Genomic DNA, 21,144 nt, shown 5'->3' on the forward strand with positions numbered 1-21,144 from the left:
CTCCTCTAAAGCCAGAACTACATGCTCAGTTGCTAAACACAATTCCCAATACGTTTTATTTATTTTACTGAATTTATAGCCCACCTTTCTGCCCTCATCAGGGTCCACCAAGCTAGCTCCTACCAGCTTTCTAATGGCACAAGTGGAGCAGGGTTGGTTTCCCCACTCCTCCACATGAGGAATTAAAACAACCCTATCCCGCTCATCGGGTTTTCCCTGCTAATGATATCCAGCCTTCCCCTTCAGTGGCAAGCAAAGGGTCAAGGAACCCCATGGTTGCTGCCTGAAAAGGTACTTCTGCATAAGACTATAAGCCAGGGGTGGGGAACGTCAGGCCTGGGGGCCATTTAAGGCCAGCAAAATCATTTGGTCTGGCCCTTTGTGGGTGTTGGCAGATCGCTAGCTCAGGATCTCAGACTGGTGATCCGCCCCCTCCCGCGGACAAGAATAGCCTCTATTCAAGGAAGATGTGAGTTTGTTTTGCCAAGAAAAGGAACCTTTTTTCCCCCTTGCAGAAGAATCGTTAGCTATGGAGTTGCTAGGACTGCCCAAGAAACTGTGTTAACCCTTTCCCACCCAGGCCATGGAGAAACGTATTGGTCAGCTAATATTTAGGTTGATAATTTTGTATGGCCCGCGAATGATGTTATAAATATCCAAATGGCCCTTGGCGGAAAAAAGGTTCCCCACCCCTGCTATAAGCCATCACCAAATCAACATGGCGTAGTGATTAAGAGCGGCGGACTCTGATCTGGAGAACCGGGTTGGAGTCCCCACTCTTTCCACACGAGTGGCAGACTCTATAATTTAGTGAACCGGGTTTGTTTCCCCCATTTCTCCACACAAAGCCTGCTGGATGACCTTGGGCCAGTCACGGTTCTCTCAGAACTCTCTCAGCCCCACCTACCTCACAGGGTGTCTGTTGTGGAGAGGGGAAGGGAAAGCAACTGTAAGCAGCTTTGAGACTCCTTAAAGGTAGAGAAAAAGCAGGATATAAATACCAACTTCTTCATCATCAGAGACTAGAATTTCATATTTATAATGCAGATACACCCTGACCACCCAGAAACCTAATGTCAGTAGCTATGAATCTAAGATGCTTGCCCGCTGTGTGCAAACGGATACGTGGCAGGACACTGAACTGCCCTGGCGCGGATGTTTTTTTCGGTCTAGCGTCCTTACCCCTCTGAATAGCTTTATGCAGCAGACTCCAGCCTCTCTTGTCCACCATGTCAACATCTGCTTTGTGACTGACCAGCGTAGTCGCAATGCTTTCCAGTCTTCGAGAGAGCGCCAGGCCTAAAGCCAGGTCGCCATTATGATCGAGCTCATTGAGCTTCCCAGGTAGCTGTGGAAACAGGATTAGAGGACAGGCATTAGAGATCATAAAATAAAACAGGCTTCCAGTGGCATCTTAAAGATTGACAACATTTATTTCAATGTGACTCCAAAAAGCTCATACTGAAATAAATGCTAGTCAGTCTTTAAGGGGCCACTGGGATTTTGGTTTCTATAAGATAGAACCAGTATCGGAATAGTAGTGCCTATCTCCAAAGAGCCCTGACCTGGATGGCCCAGGCTAGCCCGATCTCAGCAGACCTCAGAAGCTAAGCAGGGTCAGCCCTGGTTAGTATTTGGATGGGAGACCACCAAGGAATACCAGGGTTGCTGTGCAGAGGAAGGCACTGGCAAACCACCTCTGTTAGTCTCTTGCCATGAAAACCCCCAAAAAGGGGTCACCATAAGTCGGCTGCGACTTGATGGCACTATACACACACATCTCTAAAGAAGTTCCTAATGAAATATACAGGGCACAGCCTGCTTCTAAACGTACATTTATTCATTTACATTCATTCTAAAAGTACACTTATTTAACTTCCAATATACCCCCACCTTTCTCCTCAATGGGGACTCAAGACAGCTAACATCATTCTCCACTCCTCCATTTTATCCTCACAACAATCCTGTGAGGTAGATTAGTCTGAACGTGCATGACTGGCCAAGCTTCCACAGCAGAGTGGGAATTTGAACTTGGGTCTCCCATATCCTAGTCAGACATTAACCACTACTACTGTAACTACCTCAACAAAGAAGTAATCACTACCCTATGGAGAAAAGTTAAATTAAAGCTTCTTTTTTAAGTAACAGCAAAATTACTACTTGCAAAGCCTTTAGCATTTTATACCGGTAAAAAACCCTCTATTTTGTAAAAAGAAAAGAAAACAATTGCAGGAAATACTATCATGGCAGGGCTGTGCTTATTTCATAGCTGCAACATGGGAGCAAAAGGCCAAGACGTAGCCAGCCATGTCTGACTGCTCCAAATTTCCAGGGCCATCAATGGAGCCGGGGGATGGGGGGGGGTGGGCAGGACCGCAATCTGACATCCCACCAGCATTCCTGGATTCAGTTCAGCTTAGCACCTTCTCCCCAAGGAACATTGGCATTAAGTTGTAATGGCATAGGTTCTTGATTCCTAAGAATGAGCCTCTTCTGAAGTGAATTTCATCTGAAAAGCAGGATAAATATATAATAAAGCAGCAGGGAACCTGGTATTGTGACAGACTCTCGGATCCTGAGGATTTAAACTTGGGGTCTTGCAAAACATGGTTCTGGCACAAGGCTAAGAGGCAAGCTGGAAAGCACGTGGACAAACCCAAAGACAGGAGGATTTTGTGGGGGTAAGACCGTTGCCATACATAGCTTTGTGATGCATTTATGCCGTCTCTTTCTTCCTTGGAGGACTATGTGGGGCTTCCAGGTCCTACAACCAGCATCAGCAAGGCTGCCGCTCTGCAGCATGCATACCTCCCCCATTCCCCTCCCCCTCTTTGCACTCTTTTTGCAAGCCATCTTGAGACCTTTGCCTCAGCTTTCCAAAATTAACCTCTGCAGAGATTCAGGTGGCCCCGCTGTACCTGTGAATCCATTTCGATAAGGTACAGGAAAACAACATCTTCCCTCTCCACTTTAATAGCTTTGTGCAAAGGAAATTCAGTTTTGGACTTGATCATCTTGTACAAGAGCTGAGCACTCATGCTGCTGAAGTCCTCTTTCCTCAAGTCGTCCTGGGAAGGGAAAAGAAGAAGCTGAAAGGCTGCTTGCCCCGCTCCTAAATACCACACTTGTATTTTAAGCCACTGGTTTATTCCTTCAGAGCCATATAGCGTGGCACCACACAGAACCACACACCCTGAGCAACACACCTCAGCCCAGGTATTGATGAATGGTGTGAAGAAACCTGGGTCTCCAGCTCTTCTGCACCCCCCCCCCAAAGACAACAAGAATATACAGGAATTAAGAAAAAATAGGGAAGGAATTAGAGGAAGAGCGTCTTTGTGGAAGATTCCTTCTTTTATTTATTTGCCAATTTAAACAGTCATAAGATGCAGCCGAGGAGATACTGTGTGCAAGCAAAAAAAATATCTCTGGATACTCTAAGGCTTCAGGAACCAAGAAATGACAACTGCTGCTTTAAAAATATGAAAGCTAGCAAAAACTCTGGCTCGATACAGCTGAACAAACCAAACTAAACTTTGTGACAGGGGTGACCTTATAAATTGCAGGGCTCGAGGGCTCCCTCGCACAGCATGTAAGGATTAAAGGTGGAAGTCTTCAACTCACTCAAGTTAGTCGTGACATCTGAACACAGGCCCACTAACTACCCAAGGTCTAGCCCAACAACCAGGATTCTTAACAGATTAAACTCTGGCTCCTTCGTGGCAACTGAACTGAGCCTACAGTACTAATAGAAGTGTGCATGACCCATGAGAGGCACAGAGCAGAAGAAAAATGTGGTGGGTCTTACACCAAACTATGCTGGGGGATACCCAGTGCAGCCACCCAAAAGGGAGAGTGGCAAGCTGGGAGAGAAGGGCTTTGGACTGCCTAATGATGAGGCTTTGCTGATGCAGGGAGAACACATGTGCTCTGACTCCTGGACACCACTACCCAATCCAGTTTCCATTGAAGAAGAATTGGTTTTTATATGCCGACTTTCTCTACCACTTAAGGAAAAATCAAACCAGCTTACCATCACCTTCCCTTCCCCTCCCCAGAACAGGCACCCTGTGAGGTAGGTGGGGCTGAGAGAGCTCTAAGAGAGCTGTGACTAGCCCAAGGTCACCCAGCTGGCTTCATGTGTAGGAGTGGGGAAACAAATCCAGTTCACCAGATTAGCACCCACAGCTCATGTGGAGGAGTGGAGAATCAAGCCCGGTTTTACAGATCAGACTCCACTGCTCCAAACCACCACTGTTAACCACTACACCATGCTGGCTCTCTTCACCTGATGTATAACCTATTGTACATTCAATTATTTGGTGCTTCTTTGCTGAACACAAGCTATCAGTTTTGTACGCAAGCATTTCCTGTGTGCATGGATAATTCCTCCCACATTTCATTGCCCTAATCAAGAGAATTTATATTTGAGTGTACGGCACAGGCTGATGATCTATAATAAGGCAATTTGCTCCCACTCAAAGTGTTTTCACAGAACAACCTCGAGAATGAAGCTGCAATTCAGTAATCACCGATCGAGAAACCTCGTTTTCAGTGCAAGCAGGGTTCAGGTGATAACATCCCATCTTATGTACCCGCATAAATATCCAGACGATTACTACAGGCAGCAAAGGGAAATACATGACTCTGGCATTGCTCCTTCTGCAGAAAGCTAGAAGGTCAGTTTAGACGGGAGGTACATTCAAACCAGGCAATTCCCCACCTTCATTCTTCAGTGGTACAGCAGAGATATTGAGCAGCCCACAGAAAAAAATGGTGGTAGTTACGATCAACCCAAAGAGCCATATTTACTTCCATCCCTGGATGGAGGCCTACACCGCAGGGAAGCTCCACAGCTTACCCATCCTTCTGGTGGCTGTTTTGAGGTGGGGGCCAATTGCTAACCATGAACCCCACCATGCAATGACCTTGCCCACTTTCCTGAAATACGGACGTGGTGGATTGGGTGCCCAGAAGTGCCACACGTGGCTCCCAAGCCACTGAGTATCACTATGGTACAGGCTTTGCAGCACATATGAACTGGCTCTTAAACTGCAATAGCAAGCAAAAACATGCAGGCGCTTGATTTAGCCCTATCCTTTACATAGAGTTTTGCCTTAGAAGTACAAAGGACCATCTATTATAGAGTTAAGTATGACAGATCCTAGGATATCATCTTCAAGCACTCCTTACTCCGATCACTTGGCACTTACCCAGTGACTGGCAATGATCTCGGCACAGTAGTTCATTAAAGTGCTGGCATTCAGCTCCTCGGCAGTCTGATAAAAGCGGATGCAGTTTCTGACGTTAACTAGTGACATGACTCCCTTCTCACATCTACCAAGAAAAACAAGGGAGAACAGGAGAAAAGGTCAGCAAGAGGAAGAAGAGTTGATTTTTATATGCCGACTTTACCTTTTTTTTAAAGGAGAATCAAACCGGCTTACAGTCTCCTTCCCTTCCCTTTCCCCAAAAGGCACCTTGTGAGGTAGGTGGGACTGAGAGATTTCAGAGAGCTGTGACTAGCCCAAGGTCAACCAGCAGGCTTCATGTGTAGGGCTGGGGAATCAAACCCGGTTCTCCAGATTAGAGTCTACAGCTCTTAACCACTATACCACGCTGGCTCTCAAGACAAGAATGAGGATTAACTATGACGTTTTTTCTGTTACCAGGGGTTAAAAAAAGAGCAGACTTTCTCACAGCAGGGGAGGGGCTGTGAGGCACTAGAAGAGCACATATTCTGAATTCAGAAAGTCCCAGATTCAAGCCCTGGCATCTCCGGTTAAAGGGCTTCCGGTAGAAAATACTGAGGAAGACTTCTCTGCTTGGACCCTGAACAGCCACAGCCAATCACAGCAGAGCTAGATAAGCCAGTGGTCTGACTATAAGGCCGCGCTCTATGTCCGTAGCAGCTGAAGACCAAGAGTGTTCAGGCAATCTATACCCCTAACTTTCCACCCAGAGCAGCTAAGCCACTCGCTTTATACTGGTACAACTGTTCTGAGAAAGGTTCTGGAGCAGAACGAGGATGCTCTTCGCCACAGTTCATCCACGTAGAGCTGTCCCTGCCCCCACCAAACAAAGTGACAGCCAAGCCAGAAAACAGCCAATTTCATATTTAGGGCTCAAAGCTGTTCTAGACTGTCAAGTCCTTTTTAAGGCTGCTGCATTCCAAAGCACCAAAGGGCCTGCAAAGAATGGGGGGGTGTCCCACTTATCAAGAAGAAAACAGCAACCCAGCCTCGCTGCCAGCAGCTAATGATGTGGGGCAGGGTAAGGAATTGTACAACATCATCCTCAGGAGAGGAAGCTTGACAGGGGGCTGCCTTTTCCAATGGTGCCACCACAAAAGAGGACATTACTGCCGTAGTCAGTCAAACGAAGTCGATGTAAGAATGCAGAACGTTTCAAATAAGTAGGCATTTTAGGGATAAATGGTTTTTAAAATTCATCCAGGTATATAGCAAGTGGTTCCAGGATAGAGCCACAGGCTGATACAATAAGTTTGCCAGGCACTGGAGATACATTGTTATGAATCTTAGGTAGGAGATAAAATTGGGGAACTCTATTTTCTGTTTGAAGTAGAAATTCATATGTAGATTTAGATAAATATCCTGCAAGTAAGCCCTCATCCAAAGTTCTAATAATTTCCTTTTTAATATTTCCTGTAGGATCCCCCTGAATGTTTTTATAGTGTGTCGTATTCTGTAGCTGACTATGGGCTTCTTGAATATAATCATTCCTGTCCCAAATAACAACTGCCCCAACTGAATGCAGAAAGCAACATCACATGCGTTTTCGACCAACTGGAAGCAAAGGTGGTTAAGGAGCAACTTATAGCTCCCTAGTGCCCGCCGACCCTGTACACAGAAAAGTCGGTTTTCTCGCTTAAAAACACAGTCTTCCAAGACTTTTTACATAGGGCAGCTCTGTAGCCGAAATCAACTGCAGAGCATCTAGCTCGATTAATTCTGAGACTTTTGAGTTTCTGTTGCCAACAAGACATCCTCCCTTCCTGAGTATCACACAACCTTTATTGGCATAAACATCAAGAAAACAATTACAAAAATGTCAGGAGTCAAGAGAAAATCTCCTCCTAGTAGCATAGTAGAGAAATTTCGCTACCGATTCAATGATATTCCTGTTCTTTGTTACAAGTTTTCAAATTTTACAATGATCAGATAGCCCCTCAAGAGATTGCACACTAGACTTTAAGTGAATGGTACGAAGAGCCTTATAAAATTTGCAGTAAAGTAGGACATGTTCGTTATCCTCAATCTTGTTCATCCCACAAGGACACAATCTCTCTGTGTATGGGATTTTCTCAAATCTCCCATATAACACCATAGAAGGATGAACATTAAAACGAAACAACATAAGTGCCCTACGAAGGGACGGTTCAATCAAACAGGAAAAGTATTCCGGAAAGGAGGGACCATACGGAATACCCCAGAGCACTGGAGAGCAACAGCCAGAAGCAAGGCTTTTCAGTTCTTGTAACTCCACATCGATAAGTCTTTGTTTGCATCTAGAGCATCTAGCTCGATTCCTTCTGAGACATTTGAGTTTCTGTTGCCGACAAGACATCCTCCCTTCCTGAGTAATAGTATCTAAGCATTACAGCCTTTTAATGCTTGCCTGGAATATTACCTCACCCATGTTTTAAGGAAAAGGCAAATGCAGCAAGTTTGGGGATCAAGTCAATGGACTCGCAAGACGCCAGAGCAGAAAGGATTTCTCCACATTAGGAGACTTATACTCTTATCAAGTTACTTGAAGCAAAGGGTGAAAGACATTGAACACCAGACAGACCTCAGAAAATCATCATCTTTCCAAGTCCCTGATAAGTCTAGATACATAGTCTCAACTGCAGCTTATTTTTCTCATCTTGAGCCTATTGATTATAGGAAGGCCTTTACCCTTGCCATATGACAGGCCCTACCATCGGCTGTTTTAGAAGGGAAGTATATGAAGATCCCTATATCAGAGTGGTTATGTCCGTGTGGGACAGGGGACATTGAAACCATCGAACACGCACTGATATGTTGCCCATTCTACTGCAAAGTTAGATCAAAGCTTATTTCCCCCTTGCTTGGTAAATTCCCTGAACAGTCAGTTGAGCTTTTGGCAAAGCTCCTATTAGGAAAAGATCCTTAGCTTAAGCTCCAAACTGCCAAGTTCTGCATTGTTGCTATCAAAATACGCAGAACTTTATTAGAGAATGATCGTTAAAATATTTTACAGTTTTTAAATTTTAAGGCGCTAATTTTAATCAGGGGTTGTTTTTATTGATCTTACACCGTTATCTGTACTGTGATTCTGTGGTGCAAAACTATTGAGTCTGGGCATTTTGCTGTGTTGGCATGTGATTGGTCAGTTGACTATATTAATAAATTTGATCTGACTCATACTCTTAACATAAAATCTGCTTAGCAATGTAGGTTTGAAGAGACATTCCCAATTAAGTTAACCAGATCTATAACAATACAGATTCTCAAAAAAAACAAAAAACAAGATGGGGAAACAGAATTCCATGCCTGCAAGGCTCCAATGGACATTCCACCCCAACCAGGAGATAGGTCACCTTGTACCAAAAGCATCTTTAAGCCATGTCTTGAAGGGAGGAGATTATGCTCCTGGTTCCCATCATATTAGCACAGGGAACGTCTGGTTGGGCAAAGTAATATTTTTGTGCCAGATAGCCAAATCAGTGGAGGAGTTCCTGCAGGGAGCAAGATGGAGCCCTAGGCAACGACTTATGCCACTGGACAGATGTAGATCTATAGCTGCCTTACAACAAATGATACCATTGGTCCATCTAGCTCAGTTCTGTATACTATGACTGGCAGTGGCTCTTACATAGAGGAAGCTCCTCTTCCACTAACATGTGCTTACCTGAACTTGGGACTTCAGTATGCAAAGCCATGACTTCTAAGAACCCGACACGCCAAAATGAAAGCAGCCCTTAGTTTTGTACTTTCACTAACACACATTAAATTAGAAAGAGACAAGGTGCCGCCAACAGTGGAATTCTTGGCTTCAGGGAAAGCTTGGACCATGGTCAAACCACCATCAGCCCACTGACAATACTTGCCCAGCATGCCAAGCCCAGGATCACCTACAGACACATTTGCATTATTTAAAACAGTGACATCTGAATACAAAGCCACCTCCCGCAAAGCCCCAGGAACTAATGATCTGCATTAGGACCAATAGCCAATTTGCACCCAGCTTGGCTAATTACGAGGCAGGCACAACGGCTTCTTCAGAGGCTTGCCTTTCCCTGAGGAGCTGCAGCTGAAACCTGTTTGCCAGTTTCATCAGCTCCGTCAGGAACACATCGTCTTCTCTCAGCTCCAGTTCATCCGTATAGATCCAGCGCAGCATCGCCATGGTTACCTCGGGGTCAGCATCTGGGGAACAAGCATTAGATATATTACTGGGGTGGGGACTATTGCGCTTCATGTCAATTTACTTTAGGAGTCACCAACCAGGGAAACCCTTAGTCAAACTCAGCCCTCCGGTGGGCGTTTGACCAGCCACTAGCAACCCAGATGCAAAATAACCATAAAGCACAGAGTGGCAGCTACAAGAAGATTGGTTGGTAGAGCATTTAACAAGGCTCCAAAAATATAAAATCTGAAATACTTAATTTTTTGCCATGCCACCAGTGATTTTACAGAACATGGGAGTATACCATTGCTGAATTCAGCAAGAACACTGTTGTGAATGAATAAAAGGCATGTTATTCTGATGTCCTGTCTTCAGAAGTGTAACCAGAGTACCACCCAGTCCCATGTCAAGAAACAGGAATGCAATCCGGTGTTAGCCCAGTCCCTGGATCCTGACCCAATGAACAGGACTGATGCCACAGGCAAGGAAGCTACATCTCTGATGCTCTCCTGACAAAAGAGACTCACCCAGCAATCTCCCCAGGTCTTCTGGTTTCCTCAAAAGAGCCAGGGTCGAGTCATGGTTAACAGTACAGTAAAACAGGTATCTAAATTCTGTGCAGTTGCCTACAAAGTCTACCGCTTAAAGTTGGGTCATGGCAATTAGATTTAAATCTATAAAATCTTTTAATATTTGGTGAATTTTAGATTATTATGTATTATTCAAGAATTTTAACTAGGTACTGTTTTCGTAAAAATCTATGTAATATTTTATTTCATGTATAAATGACGTAAGTGTTCAACTAGCAAATGCTGTGTTAATTAACCTGATACTGATTAGTGGTTAGGCTGTCAACTAGGCTCTGAGAGACGCAGGCTTGAATCTTGCTTTCAATTTGACTCCAAGTTATGGATTTCTAGCTCATGGAAAGATTGGGTGCTTGTCAACTCCCTAAAATAATCTCCAGGACTTCAAAAGGGAAGCCTTTCCTCGTGCTTCCAGGTCTCAGGTTCAGTTCCGCCGCTTAGTTTTATTTGTTGGGACTAATTTTATCGCGAGTTAATGGGCAGTAACTTGGATTGCTTTTAAACGGTGAACGGCTCAAAAACTAACAGGAGAAAGACATATAACCTTAGTAAATAAACCATTTCTCCAATGGGCACCGCATTCCCTCAACAAAAAGATTTTGGTTTAATCAGCTATGCAATCATATATTAATATTATGCAGCCATATTAGAGCAGCCTGGGCTTTTAAAGGCTCAGATAGGCCACTTACTCTGGTTTCTTTGACCAACATATCCATGCCAGAGAGGCTTCAGTTATGCACCCTCGGGCTTACTCCTCGGCTCAAGATGTTAGCAGATATGCTTGTTTTGGTAATGTACTGGGGGGTGATCACTTGCAGCAACAGCTTGATTATGCATCTGTTCCCCAAGACAAGGAAAACACAAGTCCTCCTGAGTCTCGGTCTAGGTGGGGCTTGCTCGTAAAGGTGGTATTTATAGTTTTTCTGCAGAGTGGGAGCTGGCTTCCCGCCCACCCCCTGGGAAGAAGAGCCAGCTGAAGTACTAACATTAGAAGCAGCCACGCAGCCAGAAACGCAAGGGATGCGATACTGACCGTGTGGAACAGCCACACACTCAACACCCCCGCACACGTACGCCCTCAGTCACTAAGCACTATGAAGGGCAGGTAGTCACTCTTTTCCCTGCAGTATCAACACTTTTTAGCTGCAGTTTCGGTAACGAAAAAAAGCCATCCTTAAAATTCTGCAGTTTCAGCACCAGCCTGTTTCTTATATCTAATTATCAATCCTGGCAAAAAAAAATTAAAAAAGGGTAATGCTTAGGCGTCCTAGGACTTCCATTTTGATAGCTAACATTTTAGCTGATTTATTACTGTTAAGGCTGGGAACTTTTTATACTGGCATTTTTTTAATATTTCTTGCAAGCTGCCTTGAAAGTACAGGTTAAAAAAAAATCACTGAACTAAATAAAAGTCACATTACTTATAAGAATGCTCACTCTAGGTGCATGTGCAATTTTAAGTAATAATCTTTACCAATCCTCAGGCAATTAATGCTTTCTTGAGCTCTTTCGTCAAGTCACCAAAGCTGAACTTGACAAATTTTACACACACTTGTTTAAAAATAGCAAAGTCTCAGCAATTGGACAGAGCAGACAAGGAGCCAGGAAGCCGGGTTCTGCTTTCTGAAGTCACAAACTACAACCTTTAAAACCCAAGGGAACCTCCACGCTCAGAGGTAGTCAACCTCTGAATACTAGTGCAAAGAGGCAACTTCAGAGCAAGGCCTCAGCCTCCATGCTCTGTTGTTGGGCCTCCAGAGGAGCTGGTTGGCCACCTGTGTGAGACAGAACGCTGGACTAGATGGACCCCTGGACTGATCTTCTCATGTTCTAAATCAGTGATTCCCAAAGTGGGCAGTACCACCCCCTGGGGGGACAGTGGGATTACCTAGGGGGGCGGTGGGGGGCGCTAAGAGGCAAGAGGGCAGCAGAGGGGCACTAGAGGTGGGCTCCTTCAACTGTGTTGTTCACTAGTTTACAATAGATCAAGCTATGGCACCATACTGGCAAATTTGGTAAAAATTATCAGAATTTTTTCCCCCATACGAAGGCAGGAGGAAACTGAGCTGCTCCAGGCTATTTTCCCGCCAGGAAGACAGGAAGTTTGGTTTTTGTCCTGCCTTCCCCGGATGGATCAAGGAAAATAACCCATTGCTCAAGATGCCTGGAGCCTCGGAGGAGAAGAGCTGGTACCACTGGATCAAGTTCATCAGTTTTGTTGAATAAATTTCAATTTAAAAGTTTTAATTTGATTCTGAATAGATGTTACTGTTTTGAAATTGTATTGCTATCATCTTCTTTAGTGAGTCATGCAAACCCCTATTTTGAATAATGCTTTTTATAGGATAGGGTAGGGGCACTGGGGTTGAGTTTGTGGAACCAAGTGGGCGGTGGCCCAAAAAGTTTGGGAACCACTGTTCTAAATGGTCTGGGACCATACTACCTGAAATCAATGAGTAGTCTTGTCAACTCAGGTGCTTAGGTTATCACCTAGGGCCCTTCTCTGTGAAATGTTTTTGCTATGGAAAATGAAATATAAGTCACCCTGTCTTCCAGTAGATATTCTACCAAGGAGGCCTTAGAGGTTTTTCTTTTTTACCGAAGCTTTTGCAAATTATGTTGACGTGGCACGCACTGGGATTTAAGTCTGGTTTTTAAATTAACTTTAGGAAATGGGTTATGGCTTTTAATTCTTAATTTTAAGATGCTGGCATTTTGCTCCATAATGGTTACGGTACTGTCCTTTAACCTACCCTGGGATACCGTTTTATGGATGATCAGGACATAAATGATTGGCTGGATAAAGTTTCCACCCCTTTCGGCAGACCCCAGTCCTTTCCCTTTCCCGTTAGAGTTGCTCTATTCCATCAGGCTGCTCACGTTCAACAAAACCACAGATTCTGCAAAAGCCTAAAGTTTCCTGCACAATTTTGGGGAAGTGCATGCAAGTCTGCTGGAGTTCTGATCACACCACTCAGTTTTTCGGTAAGACAGCTGCAGCCCACTGGCTTCAGGGAAGAGGAGGCAAGGTCTGAACTCCAAATAAACACACTCCAAGTCTCCAAAGATATACTGGGGCAGTTGCAACCGTGCTTTACATGACACCAGCACACAGGAGGCTTTGACAGAGCAATCCTCAAAACAAAGGAATAATCCGGCGATTATGGGCCGCTTTGTTTCGGGGCTATGACAAGCTCTTGCTCAGTTAAGATGAACAGACCCCCACACTGAGCAGCCACATCATTAAAGTGAAAAGAGGACAGGCCACTGATTTAACTAGCGTTAACACCCAGCTCTCAAAGGCCACCAGCGTGTTTCAGAGACAAAGGCTTCATAATTAATGGATCAAGGGCCTCTTTCTGTAGTCGCGGCACCTCCTCCTGAAGGATAAGATGCAACCCTCCTTTCCCAAAGAGGCCTTTCATCAGCTCTTCCAGAGGCAATGAAAGCATCTCTCTCTCACATACACTGCGCCCATCAGAAACCAACCTGACAGATCCAGCTCCTCAGTCGACACCAGGTTGGCCAGACTCCAAGCCTCGCTGCGAGCTGCCAATACAAATTTGTGAGCGCTGATACACTTGTCTCCAACCTTTATCTTCAGGTCACTGAAGAGATACAACATACACACATACCCCTGAGGTTAGATGACTGAATGAATCTACATAACTGTAATTAATTCAGGAGAATCTACCATGGGGGAAAGGGGGGGGAGAAATGTCACTGCGTTTGGATCCCCACCATGTTTTTGCACTCAGTGGCTACTTACAATTCCAAGAACCACAGAACAAAAGGCACCTCCGCCCTTCATTCTTGCAGAGGCATTTGAAAATGTGACGGAAAGAAATTAGAAACCAAAAGTGCAACCTATAAATTAGTCACCTCTAAGTGTGTTTTTTTCTTGTAATTCCCAAGTTCATTATACAACCCACCCGTTTTGAAAGAAAAGCGTCACAGAAGGAATGCAAACACTCTCTTACCCACTAATCTTGAGGTCTCTTACCAGCTATAACAAAGTCTTGCAATCCTATGAAAACTAACATGTTTAATTGTAGCATAATCTTTTGAGAGTTGTGTGGTCGGTGGCATAAAGTGATAACACTTAGAGGACAGAACTTATACCCAAAGCTGCAAAAAGCAAAGGAGTTATTCGAAAGAGAAATTTGAAGGTCCAAGCCCCCATGACGAGGTCTGAAACAGTACACTGAAGAGGGCAGAAGAAAACAAGATCCACTTAAAACAAGCAAGGTATATCCATAGTATGCAGTTTTCCACACTAATTTAATACCTGCCATTCCCAGAAAGCGAGCCCCATGGCGCAGAGTGGTAAGCTGCAGTACTGCAGTCCAAGCTCTGCTCACGACCTGAGTTTGATCCCGACGGGAGTTGGTTTCAGGTAGCCGACTCAAGGTTGACTCAGCCTTCCATCCTTCCGAGGTCGGTAAAATGAGGACCCAGCTTACTGGGGGTCAAGGGAAGATGACTGGGGAAGGCGCTGGCAAACCACCCCGTAAACAAAGTCTGCCTAGGAAACGTCGTGATGTGACGTCACCCCATGGGTCAGGAATGACCTGGTGCTTGCACAGGGGACCTTTACCTTTACCATTCCCAGAAAGTAATATTTATTTGCATTTTGCCTTACTTTTTAGCCAAAAATTAGTTCCCAAATCACCATGTAACAATTTCAAATACAGACCTCAACAATACGAATAGGTGCTCTGGAAGGCAGAAAGGTGACATCCAGGCATACACTAGAAGGGTCTCAGCTGCTTCTCACTCGAGCCTCTTGAACAGCAATGAAGTTAATGCTGCCTGAACAGGCAGTATTGGCAAGAACCCATATTTCTGACATGGCACTCTGAGAGCTAAATACATCACTGATCCCTTATTTCCCAGGGCCCTCGAATACACAAAGCTTTAAATCCCCCACTAGTAAGTGCAGTGAAATTGAAATCCCTGTTTCCCTTTAACAAAAAATAAAACCATTTGATAGACCAAGTCTAGAGCCAGTAATGAGCCCCGTGGGGCAGAATGGTAAGCTGCAGTACTGCAGTCGAAGCTCATGACCCGAGTCTGATGCCAACAGAAGTCAGGTTCAGGTAGCAGGCCAAGATTGACTCATCTCCTTCACACTCCACACTGCAGCCTTCCAACCTGTGTGGCTATTAGTCCACCCAGGTCCTGCAACCAGAGAAATAAAAGTTTCTGGGAAGGTGCAAGACAGAACCTTCTACTGATGGATTACTAAACCCAACAAAAAGGGCTGCATTGAAGGCCAACGACAGATGCCTACTCACACTTCAAAAACAATTAGGGAAACCACTCTATTCCCAAAGTGAAGGATATTATAACAGAACTGTTCAACTAAACCATCTCCTCTCCTCCAATGTCTGCAGGCCTGCCTAAAATAACACACAGCTGGAAAATACCCAGGTTCACACACTGGTACATCTTCAAACCATCTGCTATTTGACATATGATGTGTACCCACCTCTGCCAATGCATACCCACATGACAGCGGCTGCTATGCTTTTTAACCACAGCTGGCACCTAGAGCAGGGGTGTCGAGCTCACTTGTTATGAGGGCCAGATAGGATATAATGTCACTTGGTTGTGCCGGGCCATGTGTACCATAAAATTTAATGCCAGGTACCAGAGATACAAACTTTATAGGCAAAGCCAACTAACGATATTTTTTTACTTAAAGAAAGAAAAATACTTTACACAATAACACTCTTACAGTATTTTCTTTTATTTAACAGTTTTTGATCGTTGAGACCTCAGGACTGGGAGGGTGGCTACCTCGGCAGCCGAGCCCGCTGTAGGCTTGCCTGCCCAGATTGGGAGTATAGGGGGGCGGCTGCCTCGGGGGCCAGATAGGAGCTCTCAAGGGGCTGGATCCTGCCCCTGGGCTGTATGCTTGACACTCCTGACCTAGAGCTGTAGCACGCAGTATATTCATAAGCATAAAACCATAACTCCCCAAGCATGTAATGCAGAAAGCATCCATTTCAACCATGCTGAACTACAGAAACGAGAACATACGCAAATGGCCTATACCTCGAGCATCAAAAAGGTTTGTTTGGCCTCTCACAAACTAAGAATTGCAAGCTAGACATTTTGGGGAATTCTCCTCTGCCCCAAAAACAGAACTCTAGAAATTATTTTTAAAACACTGGAAGTTAGGATGAATCTTACAAAAAGGTCAAGGGGTAAAGTAGTCACTTAATTTTTTAAAACAGGCATGCCATTTTAACTAGCAAAGCACATCTGGTTCCTGGCCAATACTTGCAATAAGCGGCATCTGTGTACTGTTAAGTAAACTGCACCTCAAGGCAGTTTCCTTTAATAGGGCCATTTGCTACTAGTCACTCACACTTGCATTCATACAGGGCCGCCAGCTGGCTCCTCATTTGTCTGGGTCAGACCTTCCCACATTGATCCATGCAACGGTTACCTCCAGATTAAAAGGTAAAGGTCCCCTGTGCAAGCACCGGGTCATTCCTGACCCATGGGGTAACGTCACATCCCGACGTTTCCTAGGCACACTTTGTTGTTTACGGGGTGGTTTGCCAGCGCCTTCCCCAGTTAACTTCCCTTTACCCGCAGCAAGCTGGGTACCTCCAGACTGGACTACTGTAATTTGCTCTATGTAGGGCTACCCTTGAAAACACTTGGGAAACTGCAGGTAGTCCAGAATGCAGCTGCCAAGTTGCTGACAGGAACATCATGGTCAGCTCATATTACTCCAATTTTGAGGCAGCTGCACGGGCTACCAATTAGTCTCCAAAAACAATTCAAGGTGTTGGTGGTAACCTTTAAAGGCCTTAATTGTCTGGGACACTCATGCTTACGGGACCGCCTATCCCATTAAAAAACCCCGCACTCCCTTTGGTCATTCTCTAGGGGCCTCTTGCAGGTCCCTGGACCGAGGATGGCTCAGCCGGAGAAGGGCCTGCACAGTAAACAGAATCTAGGAGAGCCTGCTCTAGTTAAATATTGTAGCAGCATTTGTCCATCAACTCAGTATAGAAGTTATCCATGTGGACACACATACACGCACACCCTAAATATACAAGATAGAAAAACAAAAGCATACAGAAGATTAAAACTTCTTAGTCTTAAGTGCCACAAGACTGGGTGTTGTTGTTTTTTGCTACAACAGATTAACACAACTACCTCACAGGAAGTGGGTTACAAGATATATTGGTTTATGTCGCTAGCTAGTGAAAACATTTTGTAGCATTTTGCAGCATACAGACTATCCATGGCTCTCGTCTTCATCTCTATTTATAAAGAACTGAAATGCAGGATGTTTCATGGCATATATCAGGTATATCCTGCCCCAAGGAGCTTATAATCTAAAACTTGCCCTTTGGGATAAATGGTGGGGATGGAAGCAGAAAGAGAATATTCACTCTATTTATGCATACTGAAGTTCTGGTAGAGGCTATGCCAAAGGCTTCGTGAAAAAGTTGGGTTTTGAAGGACTTGAGGAGGCATCATGCAGCTATTCCAAGAGACAGTTCCATTTTTTTAAAAAAAGCACCAAGGGAGAACTGGAGAAATTCCCAGGAATATCAGGATATGAGAAGGACAGAGCCACAGAGGGCTCTGCAGGTAAGGAAGGGGCATTCGTGCCAGATTAAGGTGCAGAGAGCATGCTTCTTACCTGTACTGCTCCTGCCCATACAGCTCAGCTACAATGGCAAGCAGCCGACTGATGAAGGAGTCACTGGCATTCTCTTTGTTTGACTGAGCAGCCAGGAGGGTGCACCTTCTCTCCGTCTCGGTAAGCTTCTTCTGCAGCTTGACATATTCCTGACGGAGAAGCATCAAGTGTTTCTCCAATTTGGCCACTTCTTCTGCAAAATAAAAGAAAAAAAAAGAAAAAGGCAACTGAACACATTATATGAACAGGAAGGGGACTCAGCTTAATGACAGAAAATACACTTTGCACTCACATGGGCCCCAGGTTCAATCCTCTGCATCTGCCATGGAAAGATGTTCAGTGGCAGGTGCTTAGAAAGACCGTTCTCTGCCCAAGTCCCTAGAGCACCGCTGCCAGTCAACATGGACAATACTAAGTGGGTATGGACCACTGCTTGGCTTCTGCAGAAGGCAACTTCATACGTTCATGGGGAGGAGACAGCAGGCCAATACAGTACAAGCCTCATCTTCAGAAAGACTTAGGCCCAAACACGGGCATCTCTAGGTTAAAGATCTTATGCAGTAAAGCTAGGAAAAACTCTTGCCGTTGTTGTACTTTGGAGATGCACCCCATATGGAGATGGAACTGACCCAGAGAAAAATAATTTTGCTGTGGGGCACATCGGCCCTAGTACTTCTCCCCCTCCCCAGGGAGGGAGAGAAAGAGGTACTTGCCTCAACAGCTGCCTGGTATTACAGTCACTTGCAGGGGGTGGCTCAGCTAATGTACCAATATGCTGCATCCACCGACAACATTGAAGAGGCTTCCCTTTGTATTTCATTGACCTTCATGCTGCCAAAGTCGCCGGCAACGACCGATAGCTTCCATCAAGTACCAGGCAGCAAGATTTGCCAAGCGGCAATGTACACGGTATTACCTGTGCTCGCAAGTATTTTTAGAGCATGCGTAAGGGGCTTTCAAAATTTATAGGGGCAAATGACAGCCATTACAATTTTTAATTGGTTGTAAAAATTATTTGGAAATGACATGACATCATCAAGCAGCCCCACATTAGCAGAGGGAGCAAAAAAAAAGCTTGAATCACTAAATGCAACTCTGTAGGTCTGTTCTGCAGAACTGTCACAGACCGCTGACAACAGCATCAGGAAGAGTCCACAGCTTAGTGGGGCAGGACAAAGACAAGTAGTCTGGGCTGTTCCAGAAGACATCTGGACCCCCTTGAAGGTGCTATAGCCAAACATGTAGAAGAGCAGCACAGCAAAAACAAATGGAGCCATGATCCACTGTCCCACAGTGGTTCTTAATCTTTAATCCACTACCACCAACAAAGTACCCCTAAACACACACCCCTTTCCAAACAAACAAAAATAATACATGAACCCAGTACTCCAGTCAAAGCAAGTGTATCTAGATATATAATAGACAAGGGTGAAAACCGTTCTCCAAAAAGGGCCAGTTTTTATTTGAACCTGATCAGCGTTTTGGGGATAACCAGTTTCTCTCTTGCCCCCCGTAGCTCTTCTTTCTGGAGGTTTAGGACATATGCTTAGTCTCATGGATGGAGGAGGAATATTTGGGGTGAGGGTTGTCCCAAGTGTAGATGAGCATTTCCGGCTATGGCGATACCTTAAAGCTTCACTAATAAGCAAATTGGACAATCATTGACTGATGAAGCTTGCTGCGTAAACGGATGAAATTATATCCGGAATCTCCGTCTGATTGATTACCTTGATTTTTATCTGTGATCCAATTTGATTATCTGTGAACCTGCAATTTACCTTCTATTGGAACGCTGAACTGCAACTGAATTGGATTTTTAAGAAGAAACTGTGTGTTAAGGAAGACCTGGATTCCTGAACTTAGTTTTTGTTTTGTTAGTTGTATAATTTCTGTACAGCTAGTATTTGTTATTGAATACATTTTGTGTAAATAAGATTAATTTTTGTTACTTAGCCAACTTGATGTATTTGCCAAGTGTAGAAGGGGCATTTGTGTTTGATTTCCATTCGCTGTGGTGCCTCTGTAAGGATTTTTTTTTTGAGGGGGGGGGATCTAAGGTTTCATCTTCATGGCAGAGCAAGCAGTCTAAAACAACTCTCCATTGCTGGCTGTCAGAAGCTATATCAAGCAGGGAGAATCTGAAATACCTGCCTCCTATTTGCCTCAAAAAGCTCAGAGAGGCCTCCAAAAATTTAGGTCACCTCAGAGGTCATGCAGCCCACACCCCTTCAGAATCACTGCCCTGTAAGAATGGCCCAATACTTGTGAGTAGGCCCATTTCAACAATAACTCAGCAGACAGAGTGAAAGATCTCATCAAGCTCTCTTTTCATCTACATAACAGGTTGAGGCTGTTTGTTTAAACAGCAGAGGAAAAATCAAAAGGGTCTCCACTCGTTTGTTGTATTTTGCAGCTTTTTAAAAGGGGGTGTAGGGAAGCCACAGCTGGTGGTACTACACTGAGCTAGCCACCTATCACTTTGAACTGTCCCAGAACCATAAATAAACAAACAAGATCAAACGTTGAAACTGACCCATCGGTCTGTTAGTTTCATTCAGCCAACTCAACTGATGCTGGCAGAGCACTGTAATGACACAATAACCTTGATCTTCAGCACTTGATGAACAGTCTTCGCTGGAACACAATACAAAGTAATTCAGTGGAAGACCAGTCCACTTTGGCTCTGCCTACCTGGCAGACTATTCCTGTTACAAGTACCAAAGCTACATGTATGATTTGCATTTGTCTGCTTTTCCCAGGCCAGTGGTCGGCAAAGTGCGGCTTCCGAGCCACATGCGGCTCTTTGGCCCATTGAGTGCGGCTCCCTGCCTCCCCACCCACCCCCGTCCGTCGGCTAATGCGGCTCCTCCGCATGCCCGTGCCCAGCCAGGCAGAGGCGCCGCGCTCCTGCCGGGCTCCAGCGCACCCCAGGCGGGAGGAGCCAGCAGGCGAGCAGGAGGAGGTGCCCCCCTCCCCCGGCCTTCCCTCCTCTCTCTCTCTCTGGCGGGGAGGGATCAGAGGCGGCAGGGAGAGGCGGCGGCCAGCCACCCAGGCTGATGCTGCAAGGGGGGCGGAGAGGCAGGCTCCGCCTCGCGCTGGGCCGTCTCGAGGCTGGCGGGGCTCCGCCTGCCCAGCTGTTAGGCGGGGTGCGCCGGGCTGTTTCCCTGCCCCGCCTCCTGCTTCCCCGGCTGCCCGCGCCTCTTTCCCAGCCAGCTGTTCCACTGGGAGCCCGCCCCCCTCCCTCAGCTCCCCTCGTTGTCTGCGAGGGGTGGAAGAATCGTCGGAGTCGTCGGTTTGTCGTCCCGCGTCGGCTGGTAAGTCTGCCGACTCGGGACAAAATCCTCATCCCTGGCTGAGCATGGGTGGACATTTGGCTGACCGGGGGGGAGATAGCGGAGCCGGCTTCTTGGGAGGGGCCATGGCTCGGGGGTCAGCACGGACAGGCGAGACCTTCACCCTGCCAGTGAATGGGAGGTTCTGCCTTGGATTTGC

General features: G+C 45.5%; 1 protein-coding gene across 1 annotated transcript in view; it reads right to left on the bottom strand.

Moving 5' to 3' along the window:
- ANKFY1 (ankyrin repeat and FYVE domain containing 1) overlaps positions 1–21,144 on the bottom strand; it is a 57,537-nt gene that overhangs the window by 25,946 nt on the left and 10,447 nt on the right. The window contains exons 2-7 of the mRNA XM_056865301.1: positions 17,653–17,845; positions 13,470–13,588; positions 9,278–9,413; positions 5,214–5,337; positions 2,919–3,068; positions 1,183–1,348 (exon numbers count right to left, since the gene is read on the bottom strand). Coding sequence (XP_056721279.1) covers positions 1,183–1,348; positions 2,919–3,068; positions 5,214–5,337; positions 9,278–9,413; positions 13,470–13,588; positions 17,653–17,845 — 888 coding nt within the window. The remainder of the gene's footprint in view (positions 1–1,182; positions 1,349–2,918; positions 3,069–5,213; positions 5,338–9,277; positions 9,414–13,469; positions 13,589–17,652; positions 17,846–21,144) is intronic.

This window comes from Euleptes europaea, chromosome 19 (assembly GCF_029931775.1).
Source record: "Euleptes europaea isolate rEulEur1 chromosome 19, rEulEur1.hap1, whole genome shotgun sequence".
NCBI classification, from domain to species: domain Eukaryota; kingdom Metazoa; phylum Chordata; class Lepidosauria; order Squamata; family Sphaerodactylidae; genus Euleptes; species Euleptes europaea.